Source organism: Nicotiana tabacum, chromosome 24, assembly GCF_000715075.1.
Source record: "Nicotiana tabacum cultivar K326 chromosome 24, ASM71507v2, whole genome shotgun sequence".
Classification (NCBI taxonomy): Eukaryota; Viridiplantae; Streptophyta; class Magnoliopsida; order Solanales; family Solanaceae; genus Nicotiana; species Nicotiana tabacum.
In genome coordinates this window covers 49,883,419-49,906,884 of record NC_134103.1, presented here as the reverse complement: position 1 = coordinate 49,906,884, position 23,466 = coordinate 49,883,419, and the positions used below count along the sequence as shown (strand labels likewise).

At 38.1% G+C, this 23,466-nt stretch overlaps 2 protein-coding genes across 6 annotated transcripts; both read right to left on the bottom strand.

Moving 5' to 3' along the window:
• Positions 1-720: 720 nt before the first annotated feature.
• Positions 721-1,545, bottom strand: LOC107799957 (uncharacterized). The gene has a single exon (XM_016623100.2). The coding sequence runs from the start codon at positions 1,543-1,545 to the stop codon at positions 721-723; it is 825 nt and encodes a 274-aa protein (XP_016478586.2).
• A 2,171-nt stretch (positions 1,546-3,716) lies between these two features.
• Positions 3,717-21,646, bottom strand: LOC107825443 (calmodulin-binding transcription activator 4). 5 transcript variants are annotated; one of them, XM_075248422.1, is made up of 13 exons: positions 21,368-21,646; positions 16,721-16,846; positions 16,435-16,550; positions 16,070-16,158; positions 15,762-15,807; positions 14,953-15,388; positions 9,055-9,185; positions 8,671-8,758; positions 8,309-8,529; positions 7,240-7,925; positions 5,430-6,015; positions 4,905-5,195; positions 3,717-4,054 (listed from the first exon to the last, which is right to left on the bottom strand). In XM_075248422.1, the coding sequence occupies exons 1-13, from the start codon at positions 21,378-21,380 to the stop codon at positions 3,986-3,988; spliced, it is 2,898 nt and encodes a 965-aa protein (XP_075104523.1). In that variant the 5' UTR covers positions 21,381-21,646; the 3' UTR covers positions 3,717-3,985. The 5 variants fall into 5 exon arrangements, with proteins under 5 accessions (XP_075104523.1, XP_075104525.1, XP_075104524.1 ...); XM_075248424.1 differs by having other exon boundaries at positions 7,240-7,841; positions 21,368-21,640; XM_075248423.1 differs by having other exon boundaries at positions 14,953-15,379; positions 21,368-21,636.
• Between the last annotated feature and the right edge of the window lie 1,820 nt (positions 21,647-23,466).

Genomic DNA, 23,466 nt, shown 5'->3' with positions numbered 1-23,466 from the left:
GGTATTTTTCCTTCTTTATATTGGAGCTATTGTCTATGAGATTGGGAGAGGTTGTAATGATGGACTCTATTTGCATGGGATTTGAGAGGGTTGGCGTAAGGTTTTTATCCAAATCTTGCATGGATATGGCCTCTGCCACTTGGCTAGTATTATCATCCATGTGTTCGATTGTTGGTTGGTTGTGAGGAGAGTGTTTTGCATGTCGATTATTATTGGTTAAGCCCATGGTAATAGTGTTATCATTGTTGATAGGGTAATAGAAGTAATCTTAGTGTGTCCGGTTGATGGTTAAGAAATTGTTTATGTTTTTTTTTTTTTGGGTTAAGCGTGGAACTAATACTATTAGTGTAGCAAGCATTTGTTGCCACATTATTGATACTTGTAATGTCAGTAATTACTGGTTCATGCATGCGTTTAGAGATTTTACTATTTTCATTTTTTTTTTTTTTCAAAACCATGTGCTCTTCTTGCAGCATGGCAATACTGCTCCTCTGTCCATGAAGTGGTTTTTCAATATTAACATGGTAATTTTTTTGACTGTTAACAGGCGTTGTGGGATGAATTTTTTTGGGTCATTGTTGGAGTCTTCAAGGTGTTGTTTGTTGACATATTTCAATTATTGAGTGTTAAAGTACTTACCAGTAGAAGAAGCATCATAGATGCGTACATTAATACCTAGCACCTTTGATGAGCTTGCAATATTATTGGAGTACTTGAATATTATAACCTTGCTTTTTTGGGAAAAGAAACCGTCTGCCACTCTTGATCTTCTTCTTGCACGGGTTGAGATATCTTCAATAGTTTTTGTTCTCCCTTTTGCTTGATTGGTTGATTAGAGTAGGAACAATTATGGCACGTATGCCCTATCCTTCCGCAGGCTTTGCAGAGTATATTTTCTTCCTCGTATAGGATAGCTTGCTTGTGATGTCCAACCAGTATATGATTTTGTACTGGCTGTTCCAATGGCAATTTCAGGCACAGCCTTGCGTATCTTCCCCTTAGTGTGGCTGACGTACACACGTCTACTTTAAGTAATTTTCCAATACTGTTTCCAATTCTTGTTAGGATAATTTTATCGTAAAATTCTGTAGGAAGTTGTGGTAATCGTACCCATATTGCAGTGTAACTTTGTTGTGCTTTCTTAGCTACGAAATTAGGCACCCATTTTTGTACTGATAAGAAAAAGCCATTTATAAAGCAAGGTCCATTTTGAAGCACCTTGATCATGTTTTCTTCTTTTGCAAACTTGACAGTATAGTAGTCTTCTTCAACGTCAATTAATGAAAAGTTTTCATTATGCTTCCACAAGTCTTGTACTTTTTGTTTGAGATAGTGGTGCATTAGGCGCTTCCCCATAAGTTTTATAATGACTGAATATCTCCAAGGATTGTAGATGCGTTTCCTGTCATCCTCCGTTAGAATTATTTGTCTCACATTTTGTGACGATTCCCCCAGCTTAGTTGCTTCTGTCTCTGATGATTGAAATCTCCATTGGAATTGCTGAAGTCCTATCCATTGAGTATGTATTGGCAATAAAGACTTCATCTTTCAGCAGTTTATCCTTGTAGGATGGTGCGGGTGGGACTGGGTTTGTGATTATGTCAGGAGGTTTTGGTGGGATTTGGGTTTGGTTTCCTGGTCGATTTCCTTTGTAGTCAAATTCACATAAATTGATTTAAGTATGTTGTTTCATATTTAACCTGTAATTATGTATATAAAATGTTAAAAGAAAACTAAAAGGATGTCTAATCAGTAGTGATGGATTTTCTTTTATAAAAATTAGGACAATAATACTCTACTATATTTTAATTTTTCTTACATAATCTATCCATGAGTGTTGATGATGGTTATATATTTATGAGTTTCATAAATCTTTCATTTAATGTTTACATACGAATGTCTTTGGGAGTGTGGTGGAGCTCTGATTTTGAAACATTGATTTACGTATATTTGCTACGACTTATAAAAAATCCCAAGGTAATAAGCCCATAATATTCTGAAATTTATCTCATAAAATCACTTTACAACAACAACAACCCAGTAAAATCTCACTAATGGGGTATGGGGTATGGGGATGGTAGTGTGTACGCAGACCTTATCCTTACCCCGAAGGAGTAGAGAGGCTGTTTCCGAAAGACCCTCGGCTCAAAAAAACAAAAAGACAAAAGGGCAAAAAGGAAGACAATATTAGTATCACAACAACAATCATAGGATAAATAGGAACATCATGAAATCCAGAAGAAAGATGTAAAGTAAAGGGAGACAATATTAGTAAATATTAGTATCACCACAACAGTCATAAAAAAAATAGGAACACCATGAAATCTAGAAGAAAGATGTAAAGCAAAAGCGATAGCTAGTAAATAGGACCTGCACTGAAAAACGAAATAGTAAGCCACAACATTCCCACTAGTTATCTTAGACAAAAACCCTACATGGCTAGTCCCAGCATGTTACGAAGTAAGGCACGACTCAACTACCTCCTAACCTACAACCCTAATACTCGACCTCCACATCTTCCTATCAAGTGTCATGTCCTCGGAAATCTGGAGCCTCGCCATATCCTGCCTGATCACCTCTCCCCAATACTTCTTAGGCCGCCCTCTACCTCTTCTTGTGCCCTCCGTAACCAGCTGCTCACACCTCCGTACCGAAGCATCTGGGCTTCTCCTCTGAACATGTCCGAACCATCTAAGCCTCGCTTCCCGCATCTTGTCATCAAATCACTTTAATTATCATAAGTTTCTTGAGCCTTTTCATATTCTTAACACTGATGTACATGTAAAATGTTGTCACGGTACTTTTGTTGTCACGAAGTTTTAATTTGTTTAATATATGATCATTAGTTTTATTTTTGTTTCCCAGTTCAACTGTCTAGTCTCTATAGACCTAATTAAGAGCAGCATATATATTATTAATTGTTTTTAAAGCTTTACAGAACTTTTTACCCCTTGAAAATGAAATTGACAGTTCAATTGAGACTTGAATTTCTTTCAAATTTCGAAATTCTTTGTTTTCGTTCTTAGTTAAATGAGTGGAATGGAATAAATCCTAAGAAATTTTGAAAATCAAGCAAGGAAACACCTATTTTATTTTATTCTTTCACTTAATGAATTACGTAACAAATCTAGCTGGAGTGGCAAAGTAAGTCCATCTTTTACTTCCTTATTTTATTATTCCTACACTTGGATGAAATGTTTATTAAAGTCAAACTTATAACTCAAAGTGAATTTTTTTATATATTCCTTACCTATAATAATTCAAAAATACCATTTTGTAAATTCGATGATGATATTTTTTATGCCTGCGGGAAGAGCAGGTAACTATACTAGTTGTCTGATAAAATAGAAGTTTTTAATAAACCATTTTCGTTAAATTAGAGTCTGCAAAAGTATAATCAATGTTTTGGCAAAGTGGCTAAATTTCTGTCATTTGGTTGGGAACAAGTTATCACAGGATTATTATCCCGAAATAACATCCCGAGATTAGTTATTTCGAGATATTATCCCATCTTTCCATAGGGATTAAAAAATATTACAATCCCGGGATTAGTTATATCGCGATTTTATCCCAACCAAATGTGGGATAAACTCATCTCAGGATTAATTATCCCTTATCCCCGTAGATCAAAATCTAAAACATTAGATACATTGCTTATAATATTTCTAAGCTTCCACAAAAAAAAAAAATATTAACAGAAGAGGCAATAACATTCATAGTAGAACAGCTGAGTCTAACATTTACCCTTTTTTTTAGTGGACAATGCACCAAAAAACATAAGAATATGTACAATAGCAAAAGAAATTTCAAACTGATTTGTCTGGAGGCACAAAAATGAAGAAAAAAGTTGTTTCCACCTATACAAATTATGAGCAGCACCTACAAAATACTTTACACATAATAACAGATTACATTTAAAACCAAACTGAAGTAGGAAAGACAATGAGAAATTCAGGGGATGTATAGACGCTGTTTGATTAGGCACCTATATATCACTGTTTTCCATGTCACCATGTGCAGTGGATACTGTATCACTCTTCACTCCAAGCTCAGCCTGCGACATGGTGAAGAAGATTAATTGCATGATTTTTTTGATTTCAAACTACAATCAAGGAGCCAAGAAGCTCCCCCTTGCCCTGCTCTGAATAAAAAAGGTGTTACAGGAACTACACTGCTGGTTAAAGCCACAGTCGGTTGTAATTGAAAATAAACTTCTGTGCTGCTAGGGAATGTATAAAACTAGGTAGTCGAACAGGAGTCGGTGCAGTTATCACTATTATCGTAAAAGTACAGAATAGATATGATATGGACGAAACACATAGATCGATGAAGCATAAGCTTCCATGTGTCACAAGTTATAAGGAGAAATGGAGACAGATACACAAGAATGTCCGTGGATTCAGTTTTAAAAAATAGAATGAATTTGGTTAAATGGATACCACTAGGCAACTACCGATTCCCATGTATTGACCCACAATAAGATTTGAAGCTGTATTTTTTCAATCATATGTCACGCTTCATATCCAGGACAGAAAACCTATGCAGTGAGTGGCACGTTATCAACAATTCCCGTATTTATTTTATACTAGAAAATATAAACTTTGCACCCGAAAAACTTTTTAGTTTTTGACAAGAAAATGGGGAACTTCAAAAAGTTCCACGGAAATATAAGAAACATACCGGTGGATAAACTTCACTATATGCTCCCTTTCACAGAATTTTACATGGGGATAGAGGGAGGATTTCCAAACGGTGTGGGTAAGCATTTCCACAGGTAAACTACCAAGTGAGCTTGCATCTACCGAAAGATGCTGAACAGCGTTTACATTTGAGTTGTTGAAGTCAGCAGATCAAGCAGATTTAACTATTTCAATACTATGATAGTAGATGGATGCTTCACTAACCTTAGCTTGTCGGTACTTCTCAAGAATTCGATGATATTGTTGGCGTGCTTCTGGAGAGTCAACCATTGATAGCACTCTAGAGACGGCCTCATTTATAGCAGCATCCACTTTCTGTTTGCGGAACAACTTGAGAATGTCTTCGTCCTCGCTTTCCTCGATGGGTTCTTCCTCTAGTCGGAATCCCCGAAGACCAACACCCCGTCGACGCCACCTTAGCACCACCTTCTCTAATATTCCCACAGCCCAACATACCTTGTATTCCTTTCTAACCTGATATCCTCGTACATGAGCCTGCCATGTTGATCACAAAGGTCACAACCTCTCTCTGCTTAACACATTATTTTCTACTCTGCAACCTCCCCCCTCCCCTCCCCCAACCCCTCTCAAAATAGAAACAAGAGCAGCCAAAAAATATAACATCTAAATTGGTGACACCTTTTCTTTTTAGATCTGTCATCTTTAATTTTATAGGTTGTTACAAATGAGGTTTGAAATGTCTATTCTGCTTTCAAACAAATAAAGCACCTGTATCTTCACAACTTTCTGGCGGAATGCAAGGAAGTCTTTCCGGCATTTCCATCCACGATATTTCTTCTGAATAGCTAAAGCTGCTGAGTTATAATCCCGCATGTTGCGGAATGCCAACTTTGAGGCAGCTGAAAGTCCAAGAACATCGTTTGAGAGGACACAATATTCATCTCCGCTAGTGGTAGCAGCACGAGCAGCTTCTCTCTGTCGTCTCTTCCGGAATGAATGTGCTCGGAATGCAGATTGTATACGAGCAGCAGCCTGAGCAGCATTACGGACTGCAGCTAAAGTGTCCTTCAGAGAAAGCTGATCCTCATGTGTGGCAGCACTTGTGGTTGATATACTACTGATAGTTCTTTCTGCTTCCACATCAGCAGTCCCCTTTGAAAGCTCATTTTCCTCTAATGTGAGGGATGAAAGATGACTGGTGAGAGCAACCTCTGAAAGATAACCTGCAACTCCCTTGTGACCGCAGCTAGAAGCAATTGACGCAGCAGTTCTACCAAATGGATCTTGTGAAGAGGGATCAGTAACAGCTCCAGCAAATGCACTAGATGCTACGAGGGATGCGACCATTTTTTCCCTGTCACAAGTAAGCAGTTTGAACAAAATCAGCTTACTTATGTACTAACGCATCAGGCACTGTAAGGAATAATCATAGCAACAGCACTGCACTTGCAAACATACACACACAGAGACAGGGAGACGAGATCTAACAGGGACTACTTTGATGAACAAACAAGTACTCTAAAAATGTTATAATCACCATACGCTAAGGAAGCAAAGAACACAAGGAATATAAGAACATGTATTCCCATCAGTCCAGGCTTCTCTCCGCCTTTCTCCAAAACATTGCTAGAAAGCGCAAGGGTAAGCAATTCATATGCATAAAGACCCTCAATCTGCCTTATTAAAATTTAAAAAAAAAAAAAATACCCTCATTCTGCCCCCAAACCATTCAGAAGAGTTCACCGTTGTCTCTGGAAGCACTAAAGAAAGAAAGCATAAAATCTCAAGCAAAACATGGTAAACATTAACAACTGTTTTTCCACACCTTGGGTTCTCATCACAATCAGTATACATGAAGTATTTCAAACCTATCCTTTTCATGTTATCAATATATTACGATAAATTTGGAAAGTGCAAATTGTGCATGACTGCACGTTTCTTCATGTAAAGATGCTATAACTTGAGTGATCGATTCCAAAAACGTTCATGCTTATTTTTCTTGTGAACTAAAATTTGCAGAATAGACCAATTCTCTTCAATAACAATTCAAGAGGTATCGTAAGAAACTTCATGTTTGCTATTCTTCCGTACTAAAAGTTGCAGAGAAGACAAATTTCATTCAATAAAGACATATCATAAGAAAATAGAAAAACTTTTTCTCCGGTCCATAAAGCCGTAAAATTCATACTTTACAATGTTAACAGATTTATGTAAAACAATACATGTTTCTCAGCTAGTCTTTCTAGGATGAGTCCTTATTTTTTTTCTCCGGTCCATAAAGCCGTAAAATTCATACTTTACAATGTTAACAGATTTATGTAAAACAATACATGTTTCTCAGCTAGTCTTTCTAGGACGAGTCCTTATTTAGGGAGTATAGGAGAGGTATTACTTCCAAATCCAAATAATTCTGGCTTTTCCTAAGGATTGTTTCTTGTTTATCGCCATTACTCTATTTATATCTAACTCGCATATTTGACTTCCTAAAGATCCTTAAATGTAGTTTATATTGTTAATTGAGTACCAAGCGAGTCATGGAAGCCAGCAGTTTGTCAAGCAACCAATTTTATTCAGTTACCTTCCAAAGCGTGCAGCCCAGTGCAGGGCAGTCCAGCCATTAATATCACGGAAGTTAACACCTACTCCAGCATCTAGAATTGGGTGCAAGGCCCACTCGAACCCCAGGCCAGCAACCATGTGTATGATCCCTTGTTCTTTCCTGGAGAAGGAATAACCCATTTGGTTATTTTTTACTTGCAATTTGGATGAAAGCCACTGCTTCAATCTGTCCTTCAAAAGCTCTTGAAGAAGCCAATCAACGGTTACCATTGATGTTGAAGTTCCAAATAAAAGAGATTCAATAACTTGGCTCCATGAATCTTCGCTCGCCTTGGAGTTTTCCAAGATATCATTGCTTGATCCAGAACCATCTCCTTTCTGCACTGATGAGTCAGACAGAAGCATCTGTACAAATCTGACAAGGAGCAACAGTTCCTCTGAACTCTTACAAGCTCCTCCTACTTCAGCTAAATTCTTTTGACCATGATCATCAAACTTAACCCGGTATTCAAACTCCCATACTTCACTGCATGATACCCTATTGCCAGTAGTAACACAGAGTGTGACTTTACATGGCAAGTGAGGAGGCGCCTGGCAACGGATGGCACCTTCATTGATGATCTGAACAGGAACTTCAATATCATCAAACATACAAGTCCATGTATACTCTGATGGATTGCAGAGAAACGATCCAACTATAACTATCTGCACTAAATAGATGAAGTTCAAATAACTGGATAATGAAACATCTCAATGAACATATAAATATCACGATATCCTACGATGGAGCATCTGACACTCCAAAATTTTCAGAATATGCCTTCATCAGGGGCAAACTGCAAACATGCCAGATTATTTGATGATGGTGAAAATTCATTTACAATGTTCCTCCACTTCAAGAGTTGCTTTGTTAGAGCATAAAAAACTGAAACTAAATTTTGATGTTAAAAACATATGTAAGCAGTCAGTTGCAACGTCAAAATTAATTGCGCAAGCTGAAAAGAAATATTCAACAAGAACCACAAAAAAATGGAAAGTAGAAATGTTCAACAGTAAACACGCAAAGACAACTAAATCATGAGATATACCTTTGTTGCCTCAGATGAATACCCCCAATCAGGAGATATATCATGAATAGTAAATTTCTGCTTCTGGGCAATGGTTAAGCTCATATCATCTTCAAATGATGTTCCAATCTGATCTTGGTCAAATATTGTTGTATATTGGTCAGAATAGGATCCATAAGTATTTATTCGTGCACATGCAGGATACTTGAAATCTTCAACTTGCTTAAAATTTGTCAAAGAAGCTGCAAAGCAACAGGGTTTATTTTTCGGAGATCAAGAAACTGCACAAGATTTTATATGTAGTAGATATAACTAATCATCTGGATTTTCCAACTTATCCCCAAAACAAAAAAAGAACATCTGGATTTTCAAAAGGAGCTCACATTTCAGAGCTTTTCCACCAAATTTAAGCCACCTATCACTTTCGGTTGCTTCTATCGGTCCCACTCCTGACGAGGTTTGTAGCGTTCCCTGAGTGAGCGCAGACAAGTTAGGCGGAGGACGGAGAATAGAGACAATGTTGAAATAAATAGCTGAATAGGTGGTTATAAGGGGCAGCAGAATTATTTAGAAATGCCAGGAGATAAGGTCAAGTATGGTTTATATAGTGCCATATTGTGCACAAGCTGCTATTCATACACAGCTTCAGCCGCAGTGACAAGTCAGCAAGGACTCAATATTCCTAATGAGACGCAGGTGCAAAAGACCATGCCAATAAAAGATACAGGCATATGAAATAAAAATTAATTTCAAAGACACTTACTCACATTCTCATCCAACTTTTCAAAACATTTAGCTGGTGACTCAGCAGCCGGAAAGCTTCTGCAGTGATCCAGCATCTCTTTCCATATGTTACCATCCAGGTTCAAGAGTTGATGCTGCGATTCACTGCTCTCTCCTACAAACAACACTATCATCAGTACTCCTCAGTATTTGTTGCTTCTAAATTAGAAATGCATGAGTTCTTAGTATTTCTTGCTTCTAAATCAGAAGCATTGGTGCTAAAGAAAAGGCAGATAGACAATCTCAAGCGTGGCAGTAAATGTCCACGTGGAAAAAATCACCAGTTAGATTCTGTTAAAAATTCTTAGCTTATTTATCTATATCTACATATCTTACACTTTTATTTTATAACTCAAGCACAATTTTTAGTATTTAATTAATAAATGTTTTTTTGAAAAAAAGACACATTGTGACAGGTACACGTGCAGCGCATATAAGCTAAAACTAGTAACCCAAAAAGGGTTCACTTAAAAGAATTATTTGTACTTAACATAAGCAAATCAAAACTTTGGGGAAAAAAAGGTACTCTTCCTTGATTTGCACCTTATAAAAAACTATAACTAGTTATGTGTTCAAAATAAAATTTTCCCATTCAGGGAAGAACTAGTTATATAAAAAATTATAATTAGTTATGTGTTCAAAAAACTATAACTAGTTATGTTTTCAAAATCATATGTACCGAGCTTGTTACCTATATAACTAATACGAGGACCAGTGTGGGACTTCGTGAAAATATCTGCAAGCTGATCATTCGACTTCTGTAATATCTCCTGAGAGTATCTTTTCTCTGACGAAGTGACAGTCAATCTCAATGTATTTAAATCTTTCATGGAACACCGGATTCGATGCAATATGAAGGGCAGCTTGATTATCACACACAAGTTCCATTTGGCTGATCTCACCAAATTTTAACTCCTTGAGCAACTGTTAGATCCGAACTAGCTCTGATGTACTTTCAAGGTTTTGCACCTCTCAAGTACACATAAGAGAGAAAAACAAAAGCACCCCGCTAAAGTTTTTCACAAAACTAACGAAAGCGTTCTTCAAACTCACGTTAGAAGAATGTAAGATGGAAAGAAACCTCACCCACACGTTCCTCAATCCCGCAAGATTGCAAGAAGCGTTTAACAAAGGAAGAACAATGAAATAAAAGATCAATCACGTTTTTGAATCAAAAACTTAGAAAAACTAATCACCAATGTTTATTTTAAGCATATTAAGCCCTTTAAATAGGCCTTACAATGAGTAAAGTTGACAAGGTTAAGGAAAACTAATCCTAATTAAATTAGAATAAGAATAAGGCAAAAAAAATCTATCCTAACTAAAATAGGAAAAAGAATTCTCGTAGGAATAGGATACCAACTAACTATCCTAATTTGACTAGAACTACAAATATAATCCTACTACAACAAAAATTAAATTATTAGGAAACAACAACAACAACCACCCAGTATAATCTCACTAGTGGGGTCTGGGGAGGGTAGTGTGTACGCAGACCTTACCCCTACCCTGGGGTAGAGAGGCTGTTTCCGATAGACCTTCGGCATCCCTCCCTCCAAGAACTCCCCACCTTGCTCTTGGGGTGACTCGAACTCACAACCTCTTGATTGGAAGTGGAGGGTGCTCACCACTAGAGCAGCCCACTCTTGTCAAAAAAGTGGGTTGAAAAGAAATAAGAAATCTCAATCTTTAAGGAAAAGAAATCCTAATCTTGAATGGATTCTTGGACTTCTTCAATTGCTTGAAATTCTTGGGCCTCAATTGGACTAAGGCTAATTAGTGTAAGCATTTTAAATTCGTGGCCCAATTCTCCAAATCCATTGGCACCTTCATGAGCCCAATAAGCCTCCATTGTTGTAGAAAACATGGCCTCTATATGTTCATCAAGCTCACATGTTGCCATCGCCATTGCTCGATATTCTGCTTCTGCACTAGACCGAGCAACGACATTTTGTTTCTTGCTCTTCCAGGATACCAAGTTAGTGTAAGCATTTTAAATTCGTGGCCCAATTCTCCAAATCCATTCGCACCTTCATGAGCCCAATAAGCCTCCATTGTTGTAGAAAACATGGCCTCCATATGTTCATCAAGCTCACATGTTGCCATCGCCATTGCTCGATATTCTGCTTCTGCACTAGACCGAGCAACGACATTTTGTTTCTTGCTCTTCCAGGACACCAAGTTACCTCCTACTAAAACACAATATCCAGACGTAGAACGTCTATCAGAAGGTGATCCTGCCCAATCAGCATCCGAGTATCCAACAATCTGCTCATAGCCTCGATCCTCAAACAATAGTATTATGCCTGGAGCTGATTTTATATACCGAAGAATGCAGACAACGGGATTCAATGACTATCACAGGGAGAATCCATAAACTGGCTCACAACACTCACAGGAAAGAAAATGCCAGGTCTAGTCATTGTAAGGTAATTTAATTTACCAACCAGTCGCCTATATCTTGCAGGATCGCTAACCAGCTCCTCCTGTCCTGGCAGAAGTTTAGGATTCGGATCCATAGGAATGTCAACAGGTCTGCAGCCTGTCATTTCTGTCTCCTCAAGAATGTCTAAGGCATACTTCCGTTGTGAGATCACAATACCTGAGATAGACTGAGCAACCTCAATACCCAAAAAATACTTCAATCTGCTCAGATCCTTAGTCTGAAAGTGCTGAAAGAGATGTTGCTTCAACTTAGTAATACCATCCTGATCATTGCCGGTAATAACAATATCACCAACATAAACCACTAGATAAATACATAGATTTGAAACAGAATGCCGATAAAACAGAGAGTGATCAGCTTCACTACGAGCCATGTCAAACTCCTGAATAACTGTGTTGAACTTACCAAACTAGGCTTAAGAAGACTGCTTTAGACCATAGAGGGACCGACGCAACCGACATACAAGGCCATTAGACTCCCCCTGAGTAACAAAACCAGGTGGTTGCTCCATATAAACTTCATCCTCAAGGTCACCGTGAAAAAAAGCATTCTTAATGTCCAACTGATAGAGAGGCCAATGGCGAACAACAGCCATGGATAGAAAAAGGCGGACTGATGCTATCTTAGCCACGGGAGAGAAAGCATCACTGTAATCGAGCCCAAATATCTGAGTATACCCTTTGGCAACAAAACGAGCCTTAAGTCGATCAACTTGTCCATTTGGACCAACTTTGACTGCATACACTCAACGACAACCAACAGTAGATTTACCTGAAGGAAGAGGAGCAAGCTCCCAAGTACCACTCGTATGTAAAGCAGACATCTCGTCAATCATAGCATGTCGCCATCCTGGATGAGACAGTGCTTCACGTGTAGACTTAGGGATAGAAACAAAAGACAAAGATGATACAAATGCATAATGGGGTGATGACAGACGATGATAACTTAAACCGACATAATGTGGATTAGGATTAAGTTTGGACCATATACCTTTCCGAAGTGCAATTGGTGGACTAGGAGGACACAAGTCCGCAGTAGGAGCAGGGTCAGGTGCAGGACGTGAATCAGTTGAGCCTGATGCTGGGCGCAGACGACGATGGTAAGCCAGGAGTGGTGGAGCTATAGAAGGTTGAACTGGACTAGGTGATGGAACTGGAGTTATAAGTGGTGGAGCTGGAACTGGAGGTGCAGATAGTGGAGCTGGAACTGGAGCTGTAAGTGGTGGAGCTAGAACTAGAACTGGAATTGTAGGTGGTGGAGCTGGAGTTATGGAGGAAGATGAATCGGAGATAGTGACTGAATCTCCAAAAGATGGAACTGATAGTACCTCAGAAATATCTAAATGATCCCTTGGACCTGTGAAGTATGACTGGGTTTCAAAGAAGGTAACATCAGCAAACATAAGGTACCGCTAGAGGTCAGGTGAATAGCATCGATATCCCTTTTGTGTTCTCGAGTAACCCAGAAATACGCACTTAAGAGCACGAGTAACTAACTTATCTTTTCTTGGAGTATGGTTCTGAACAAAACACGTGCTCCCAAAGGCAGGGGTGGAAGAGAGAACAAAGGTAAATGGGGAAACAAGACAGTGAATGGAACTTGATTTTGGATAGCTGAGGATGGCATACGATTAATAAGATAACAAGATGTGAGAACGGCATTCCCCCAAAAACGCAACGGAAGATGATATTGTATGAGTAGGGTACGAGCAGTTTCAATAAGATGTTTGTTCTTTCTTTCAGCAACCCTATTTTGTTTAGATGTGTACGGACAAGATGCTTGATGAATGGTTCCATGAGAGTTCATAAACTGCTGAAATGGGGAAGACAAATACTCTAGGACATTATCACTACGAAATGTACGGATAAAAACCCCAAATTGATTTTGAATTTCAACGCGGAAGGTCAGGAAAATAGAAAACAACTCAGATCAATTTTTCATCAAAAATATCCAAGTGCACCTAGAATAATCAATCAATGAAACTGACAAAGTAGCAGAATCCCATGGTAGAACTAACCCGACTAGGACCCCAAACATCTGAATGAACTAAAGTGAAAGGTGACTCTGCTCGATTATCAGGACGCCGAGGGAAATGGGAGCGAGTATGCTTACCGAGCTGACATGACTCACATTCTAGAGTGGACAAGTGAGATAAACCAGGTACCATTTTTTGAAGTTTCGACAAACTGGGATGTCCCAACCGTTTATGTAATAAATCTGGTGAATCAGTAACATGATGAGTTGTTGAAGGAAGATAAGATGTGAGTCCACATGTTTTTGCAAGGATAAGGTAATAAAGTCCATTTGATTCACGCCCGGTACCAATAATCCGCCCCGTACTGCGTTCCTGTATAAAAACAAGGTCATCAAGAATTAAACAGAGCATTTAAGTGATTTGGTTAAGCAACTAACGGCTATGAGATTAGGACTACCGGGAACATAAAGAACTGAATCTAAAGGTAAGGAAGGAAGAGGACTTGCTTGACCTATTCCGGTTGCCATGGTTTGAGACCCATTGGCTATTGTGACTGTTGGAACTTGGAAGAGATTGAGAACATGAAATAGTAGTGAAAAGAGATTTGTTACCAAAAATGTGATCAGATGCACCTGAATCAATGACCCAAGACTCGGAGGTTGAAGACTGGGAGACACAAGTCACACTACTACCTGTTTGAACAACGGAAGCTATACCTGAAGATGTCTGTTTACATGTTTTGTACTGAAGGAACTCAATATAATCCGGTATTGAATTCAAGCATTGGATCCAATGGATTGTAAGTCAAAGGCTTCTTATACGAATGCCATTACAATGTTTACGCCGGAAAAAGCAGAAATTTTTCTGAAAATTACTGTTTACGCCGGAAAAAAAAAATGACTGAGCTAATAGCATGTAAGAATGCACGGGAGAAAAATCTATTATTGATATTAATTGTCATACAATAAACCCTATTTATTTATAAGTACATATAAAAAAATTATAACTAGTTACGTGTTGAAAATAAAATTTTGCCATTCAGGGAAGAACAAGCTATGAAAGGCCTAAATGGCCTCAGTTTATCTAACTCATGACTGAGCTAGCAGAAGCCAAGTTATCAATCAACATTCAACCGAGCTTGATGATTAGTGAAAACAAAAGGTAGAAGAATTCTATTGTAGGTACTTCTTTCTCAAACAAGCTATCAAAAGGACTAGCATTCAAACAAAAGATATCAACCGAGTATCGAGTAATAACATTTTCAAGTCTAAGCACAACTAGCCAAGTGCACTAATCAAATTGACAAAATAACCACCTTGTTCCCAACAAAGTACAAGGAAAGAAGAAAATCTCTGAGTTTCAGTTTGCATGATTAAAACAGGAATTTAATGCAGTGACAAATGATAAGCATGTATATCTGCATTTAATAATAATCTTGTGGCAGGAAAAAATGAAAGAAACCTGAATGAGGCTGCAACAGAAGATTGTTTGACTTGTGCTGGATCTGGACTAGTGAATTATTATCATGTACAAAATTTTCAACATCATCCGAGTTCTCAATTTCACTATATAGTGGATCAATTTGTTCCAAACTATCATCATTTAAACTTAACTGCTCCTCAAGTTTACGCAATGCTTGACTTATCTCAACCCGTGGTGAGCTGCTCACCCCCTCCGTTCTCCCGGTGATGTCTGAGATGTTCATCCCTTTACCATTGATGCCTGCATCAGAACAAACTTCCCCAGATCCAGGGCTAGATTCATTCGGGTACTGTTGATAAGATTCACTGCCAAAAACAGTAAAGCCTGGATGTTGAGTAGAATATAAGCTGGGACTCAGAGAGAAAGTAGAGGAAATTGGAGATGACTGTGACATGAACGCTGCAATCTGCATCCCCTAGGGTCATAAGTGAAACTAGTGCCGTTAAGATTGCTTAAATAGCTTGACATACTAGATCCTATCATATTCAAACTGTAGCTAATAAACTGCTTAATAGAGATGCACCAAGCAAATATTAAGTTCCCTGAGATAGCATTAGATGCTGAAATCAATTATAGAAACTTTTCTGGTCCAGTGTCAATTTTTTAGCTTCTTTTACATGAAAAATTACAGAAACAATCAAAAAGAGACAATGACTGGACTAAGATAGAAAAACTTTACAAAGCAGGAATCTTTTCATGGATGACTTGATGAAAATAGAGTTAAATTAGTAGCAAGATTTCATGTCAGAATATGGGATTTTTGTACAATTGGGTTCCTGAAGACTGACCTCAGTTATATCTCTGTAGTGAACCAGGACAATGTGCTCGTATGCACTGTCAAGCATGCAAAATTGAGAACAAAAAAGGGGAAAAAATAATCAGTTCCTGGTCCAAACTTTGGTCTGAGAGAGAGAGAGAGAGAGAGAGAGAGACAGAGATGAAAGAAAAGGGAGCCCTAGAATTTTAGTTAAATTTCTCATGTGTGCTCCTTATCCATTCAGAGCCCTAAATTCCTAAGGAGTTCAGAACTTCTTTCTTAAACTGCTCCAAATCTAGAAGCAAAAGACTAGATTACAGATTTAGCAAATAAACTCACGGATCCAACATCCAATAGCTTCGCCGCTGGAAGTTAGGATTCTTCTCTCCATGTGCATAATAACAATTTAGGGCTTCAGCATTCCCAACCTAGCCACAGCAGAGACAAAGAGAAACTTCTCACCCAATGAAAAATATCGGGAAAACTGAAACACGAACATCATAGGTTTTTTTATCTTTTTTTTCTTTTTTTCTTTTTTTCTTTTTTTTTTCAAGATGTCATTTCGAGAGTCAACCAACAAAAATGTCCCTAGCCGGGATGACTAACACCTCCCTCCACGTGAAATATACAACAAATGTTTAGACAAAAATGTCATTTGTGTTGTTCAATAAAGAATAAACATGACGTTTTCTACCAATTGTTACCTTAAGCCGCTCATGTGCCTCCCCTACAGTTCTTCCATCCTTCTTCTTACGCCAACTATGACCATCTTTACGGAAGTACCTGAGGACCCTCTTGTTAAAGAGAAACATAGATCCACCTGCGGATATCAACCAATTTTGTAAGATAGCAAAGGGAAGAGAGGATAATATGACATGGTTCTGTCAGAGGATTATCACTAGATATGCTTTTTTTAATTGATCAATGTTGTCAATAGATATTTTACATCTTACTGAAATGGAAACAAAAAGTAAAGAGCGAGGAGACTACTAGCTGGCTTTTGAGGTGGTTGATTAGCAAGCTGCTGGTCCTCATGATTCTGTAGTATAAAGACAACTTCTGCAGGTCTCAACCACCTAAAATGGCCTTCTCGAACCAAATCATTTATATTGTATCCTGAAACATGAAATAGCAACAGTTGCTAAAATCTTCTATTGCAGCAAATAACCAATTTACAGAAGGTCACAAACATAAAAGCACACATCAATATTTTCCCAGGAAAAACAACTGTTTTCAGGAAGACACTGTTTCAAGTGCTTATGCTATGACAAGCTTTCACAGGTTGGGTGTGGATGAGCGGATGACAATAATGGCAACCGGACAGAGGTTTTCTGCGTGTTGCCGAAGTAAAACCTTTTTATGCTAAAAGCCAAGAACTTGTAACCATCATGTTCCTACCTAATCACCTCTCCCTGATTTCTTCTTAGGCCTACCTCTCCCTCTCCTTAGACCCACCATGGACAACCTCTCGCACCTCCTCACTGGGGTATCTGTGCATCTCCTCTTCACATGCCCGTAACATCTCAGCCTCACTTCCCGCATCTTGTCCACCACGTCGGCCACTCCCACCTTGTCCCGAATACCGTTATCCCTAATCTTATCTCTCCTGGTTTGCCTACATATCCATCTCGGCATCCTCATTTCTGCTACTTTCATTTTCTCGACACGGGAGTTCTTGAATGGCCAACAGTCCGCCGCATACAACATAGTCGGTTTGACCACCGCTTTGTAGACTTACCTTTAAATCTTTGTGGCACATTCTTATCACACAAAACACCAGATGCGAGCCTCCATTTCATCCACCCTGCTCCAACACCATCTGCGACATCTTCGTCAATCTTCCCATTACCTTGGATTACGGACCCAAGGTACTTGAAACTCCCTCTCTTGGGGATGACATGTAAGTCAAGCCTTACGTCCACGTCCACTTCATGAGTTGCGTCACTGAACTTGTTCTCCAAGTATTCTGTTTTGGTCCTGCTCAACTTGAAACCTTTCGATTCTAGGGTCTATCGTCAAACCTCCAGCCTCGTGTTAACTCCGCTTCGCATCTCGTCAATCAGTACTAAATCATCAGCAAATAACATCTAAGTTGCTCGGACTCTTCACTTTCAGTGCCGCACCCGTGTCGACACGACGTGGGTGTGGGTATGGGTGTGGGATCCGTGTCGGATCTGGTCAACCGGTTTTGGGTACTTTGGTTGAGAAATTTGGGACAGATACAATGATTTTTGAAAACAAATCAAAAGCTAGGGTGATATGGAAGAAAATGGAATACCTTGTATATATAAATTTCTATGTCAGTCATTTTCCTTTTATCTCCTTCTAAAATTCTACTCTTGTTCAATATTTTCTCCTTTTCGGAATACCTTGTAAGTTTTCCACATAATGTCTCATAATTTAGACATTTTTATAACTCTATTTTTAAATAATTGAATTATTTTTAGCCGAATCCCCTCACCCGTATCCGTACCCCCGAATCTTTAAATTTAGATCATGAAAGATCTGATCTCTAGATCCGCACCCGTATCGAACACCCGCACCCGAGTCCGAGCAACTTAGAATAACATACACCATGACACCTCCCCTTGAATGTGTTATGTCAGTACGTCCATCACCAAGGCAAATAAAAACGGACTAAGAGCTGACTTGGTGCAACCCCATCACAACAAGAAAGTGTTCCGAGTCCCCTCCTACTGTCCTTACCCCAGGTCCTTGCTCCATCATACATGTCATTAATTACCCTAGTGTATGCTACAGGCATACCTCTAGCCTCCAAACATCTCCAAAGGACCTCTATAGGGACTTTGTCATATGCTCTCTCTAGGTTTCCAGAAAGTAAAAGAAAAAGGAAAATGTGATAGTACTATATTTTACTTTTTTAACTCCCTTTTTCCTCATTCTCTATCCTCTAACTAGATCCACATGAATATACGCTCAATCGGAGAGAGACATGAGCATAGTGGAAGAAGCCAGTTTCAAGTAATTCCTCACTATCCAATGATACCAAGCTCCAAATGTTATGCTTCAAGCTTAAAAAATAAGATGTTAGAGGTAGAAATATTACCAAGTACAGTAATTCGTTGGTCAAATTGCAGTTAGTTCATACCATTAGGTACTTCTTTTATAGGTCATTAGGTACTACTTATATATCTGCTTAGGTTTTGCAGTTATATGTTTCTCAGGTGTCAATATCTCTCCTGATGTTCCTGATACATGGATTTGGGATGCCCAGAGTTCAGGAATCTTCACTGCTTAATCTTTTATAAATGATAACAGAAAAGGGAAAACATGGCGGATGGCTCTCCCTCATTTGGATCCCAGGATGTTCACATTTCTTTCATACAGACAGCTGATTGCATAGCTATTTACTGCCAAATTATCATAACAAGGAATAACTTCTCAGTAATTGGTGCTTCATGTGTAGAAAAGGTTTGGGGGGGGGGGGGAGGGGGGACAAAAAGCACTTATTACTCCGTTGTCCAGTCACCTCCAAATTGCAGACAGCAGATTAAAACATATTTGGATTAAAACGGGTGATGCCAAAAGACGTTGAAGACATACTTTTCTGCTGAAAATTCAGACAAAGGAGTGGAATGATAAACAGAGCTTGAAAGATTGCTCCATCATTTATGGACCATTTGGAAAGAGAAAGAGAGAGATCTTGTTTTTTGTGATGAACCAGGCTCATTAGTTTCACTGTCCTGCGAGGGGGACTAGCTGGCCCTTAATAGCTTAGGACAAGCTGCATCCAGCTTTTGCTCGTGTTCCCTATGTCGTCAATAGGCTTCAACTGAAGTCACTCATGTGCCTTAGTTTTCAAACAAAAGAAGGCTCTTAGAATTGCAAGTAGTCTTTGGCAGGTCAGTAAGCGATTTACTAGACAATGTTTCCTCAACGACCACTTTTCTTTTCAGTCACCGACTCACTTGTGAATATTAAGAACTAATGCTCCTTGGCCAAAGCCACATTGAATTATTTTCACACTCTTCATCACTTACTCCCTTTACTTTAGTAGGTGTCTGCAATTTTCTTCTGGTTGTACTCTGTCAACATAAGAAGATTTTGATCCAAGCTGGTGCTACCCATGGGGCTAACTACATTAGGCATTGATTCTTTAAAGGGCGCTTAAGCTTATGTCTTTCAGTCTGCCCACACTGGCTCCTGATAGCAGACATATAACAAGCCTAATTGACTGATCTCAAAAGTGAACGCCTATTTACATCGCAAGTATCTTTTAGGCGAAACAACAATAAGAACTACTAATGCTGCTAGTAGATAGTCCTTAGACCACCCTAACCCTACAAGGAAAACAAGCGCACAATCAAGAAGCCTGTATGTAAGTCTTCAGTTGATGATTTATTTTTTCCTTTGTCAAGAGGTATTTCCTCTCAAGGCAGCTTACAAATCCATGTTCTGTCATTAGCATACATACTACTAAATTATGGCTTAATTCTTGCGCAAGTGACAAATGGTCAAGTGAAATGATTCTTCATGATTTCTATCAAACTTTGTCACTTTGTTGGCCGGTTAACGGGTCACATTTTTGGGATGATGGATTAATAGAAGAAGAGAGAGTTACAGGGAAAAGGATCAATAGAAAGAGCTCACTTGGAGAAGGTAGACGGGGATGGAAAAACTACATCAGTTCAATCGAGAAGATGGATTCGAGCAAACATTTCTGCTAGACACTGCAGTTCGGCATGCTTAATTTGCATTTTGGGCAATAACTGGATTGCAAAGTACAAAATACAAATAGTGATTGTCACAACCATGTCGCTAGAAGAGGGTAATCTCATATTCTCAACAATTTGACCGATTAGTTCAGAGATACCATCTAGCTATACTGAGTGCCTCAGAGGGCTTAGTATCCCGTCCAGTACCCCCTGCCAGAGGGCAGAGCCAAGGCAATAATTTATCATTTATTGATATCTTCCCATGACCAAGTTAGCAAGGGGAAATGAGTACCACAGCGCTCAAAATGGGATTAAGAAAGCCTGGGCAAGGCAGTCTATATTTTTCTACCCCTGCTATGGGCATAGGTCTATCAACTAAATCAGGTGAGCTTTTTCCTTTTGTCTATGTATTATCAAAAAACTACTTCTCGGTTCCAAAGTAGTCGAGAAACTCAGGCATGTACAATCTATTTTTGAGGTTGACTGATCTTTTCAACCAGCAAAAGGATTAATGCTAAGATATACAAGTGACAAAGTGAAAATATGCAAGAAACAGTGGCCACATGATCCACTCATTTGACACATGGTAATTGGTATCTATCTTCTAATCCCTCTAGCAGTCCAGAGGCGGATCTAGCCCTTGGTAGTATATTCAACTGCTTTCGGGTAGGAGGTGCAGATATCACACCAGAAAACAGTAGCCCTAGAATGAAACATCTAATATCCGTATAATAAATGGAACAAAAAACCCAATGAGACCATCAAATCATGGTATTCCAACAAAACAAGATCGTTGGAAAAGAAGTTGGGTCTTGATTGACCATTAAGACGAAGCAACTATAAGTGTAACCAACTCCACACATGTCAAAGTTATCTAAACCATAAGCAATAAATTCTTAATAAAAAACTAGTAATATAAACGGACTTTGCGCTTGAGTGATTTAGTAAAATTAATTCTTACCTGATTCTGCCATACTTATACTCAACAATAAGATTTCACGGTGATGAAGAATTGCTCTCTCATTCCAAATTCGGTTTCCACTTTCCACCTGAAATCGGGAATATTTCACTGTCTTGTATTAGTATTAGGTGAAGAGACGGAGGAGATGGTGGGTTGCTTGTTGTGCAGCTCTAACATCACCGTTACAGTGCTACGTTCAACCAATTATATTATCTAAGTCCCCAAAATTATTGTATTTCCTATCTCACCTAACAGCCTACCTTAGATTCATTTTTTAGCAATGTTAGAGCCCCTTATTTGGCCAATATCAAGTGCCAAAGTTCATTTTACAATAGGATAATTTAAACAGAGAAATTATTTTATAATATTTATTATGGAGGATACTGATTAAGTTTTTATTTCTATTTTAGTAAAATTTAAAACATTAAAATAAGAAATACACATTAAGGTTTTAATCAATATAATATATAATTCAACCAAAACAATAGTATTAAATATCCGATATAATAACTTTTGATATGATAATCTATATATTATTAGAAGTAGGAACTCTAAAACTAAAAAGTCAAACTACTAAAATACTCTTTTAAATAACTTAAATACCCTAACCGTCCTAAATAATCTAAGGTCCAAGCACGCTTCATAATTAAAATTTTCATTAATGTTACAACGCTTCATATACAACGAAGCATGTATGGGCCTCTCTTCTTCACTTATAGTTTAGATCCTTTTAAAGAACAACCAAACAAATTTTTGTTCACCTTTTGTTCTTCTCCCATTAAAATAATTTATTCACCTATATATTCTTTTTTCTTATGTAAAATAATTTTTAAATAGATTTCTTACTATTCCAACATCGAAGATATGAAAACTCATTGAAATGGCTGCCAAATGACATCTCTTCGAACAAACACAAGACTAACTTGGTTGTCCTTCTGTGAAATTAAAAGATAAACGACCGCATAAATGTTGCAGTAATCAAAGATATAATTTAGTTAAGTAATGTGACAAATCTACTTTCCTGATGATTGTATTTTTCAATTTGGATTTTAATTGGTTTTCATTTGCTATATATTTTTTAATCTGAATTTATTGATTTTCCTTTCAAAATATTTCTGTTTGGTTAAACAATATATTAGACATAAATACTCCAGACCAATAATGCTTCTTTTTGTGGTAATTTCTTTTTGGTCTTTTGTGATCTGATTCCATTTTTTCCCACCTATTTTAGATCTCTTTCTCTTTCATTTTACAAAAACTAAAATGAGATGCTTTACCCACAAAATTTTGACATTGTTTTTTGAGCAAACTGGAAATATTGATATTAAAACTACATAGTGTTTAGTACATCACTTCCATACTTTGTGTCACTTAGGACACATTGATTACCTAGGTTTGCTAATACATTGCAAGCATCATAAGATAAATTTTTAACAAAAACATATTGTTCTTCTAGTTCATTTCTCACAAAAGATTCTACATAAGAAGGCGGTTGAACAAAATGTCTTTTCCCCTTTGCTTGAGTATTTGCCTTCTTTGCCAATTGATGAGCTACATTATTCCCTTGCCGGAATACGTGCTGGAGGGCTACTTCCTTCTCTTGGCGCATTAACAACCTGCATTCATTAACAATGTCGTCATATAGTCTGTTACCTTATTGTATAGAGTGAATTACCTCCGTGGAGTCTGTTTCTATTTCAAGAGGGAACATTCCGCATTCCTGCGTTGTTCGGAGTCCCTCTAGGAGTGTCTTGATTTCTGCCTCTAATGATCCGTTTGCATGGGTAGATTTTGCAAAACCAACCACCCAGCTTCCATTAGAATTTCTGAATACACCACCCAGGCCATATTTTTTGTTGTTGTTTTTGAAGCTTGCATCTATATTTAATTTGAAGCATCCTCTTGGTGGTTTGTGCCATCTTACTTTGATGGGGATTTTGTTTTGAGGGTTGTGGCTTTTTCCAGTTAGGAGATTGAATTCGGTTGCCTTTTGAATAATTAGATCACAGTTAATAGGATTATCAGTGTTGTTTTGATTATTGCTATTCCTATTTAACCAGATATACCAGATGGCAAAGGGAAAGAAAGATTTCCAATTA

Bases quoted from the DNA above. Each gene is read 5' to 3' on its own strand.
- LOC107825443 (XM_075248422.1), bottom strand. The intron at 15,808-16,069 runs GTGAGTTTATTT...CATGCTTGACAG, and splicing joins AGCTATTGGATGTTGGATCC to TGCATACGAGCACATTGTCC. The intron at 8,759-9,054 runs GTGAGTAAGTGT...GCGCTCACTCAG, and splicing joins TTGAAAAGTTGGATGAGAAT to GGAACGCTACAAACCTCGTC.
- LOC107799957 (XM_016623100.2), bottom strand. From the start codon at position 1,545: ATGAAGTCTTTATTGCCAATACATACTCAATGGATAGGACTTCAGCAA.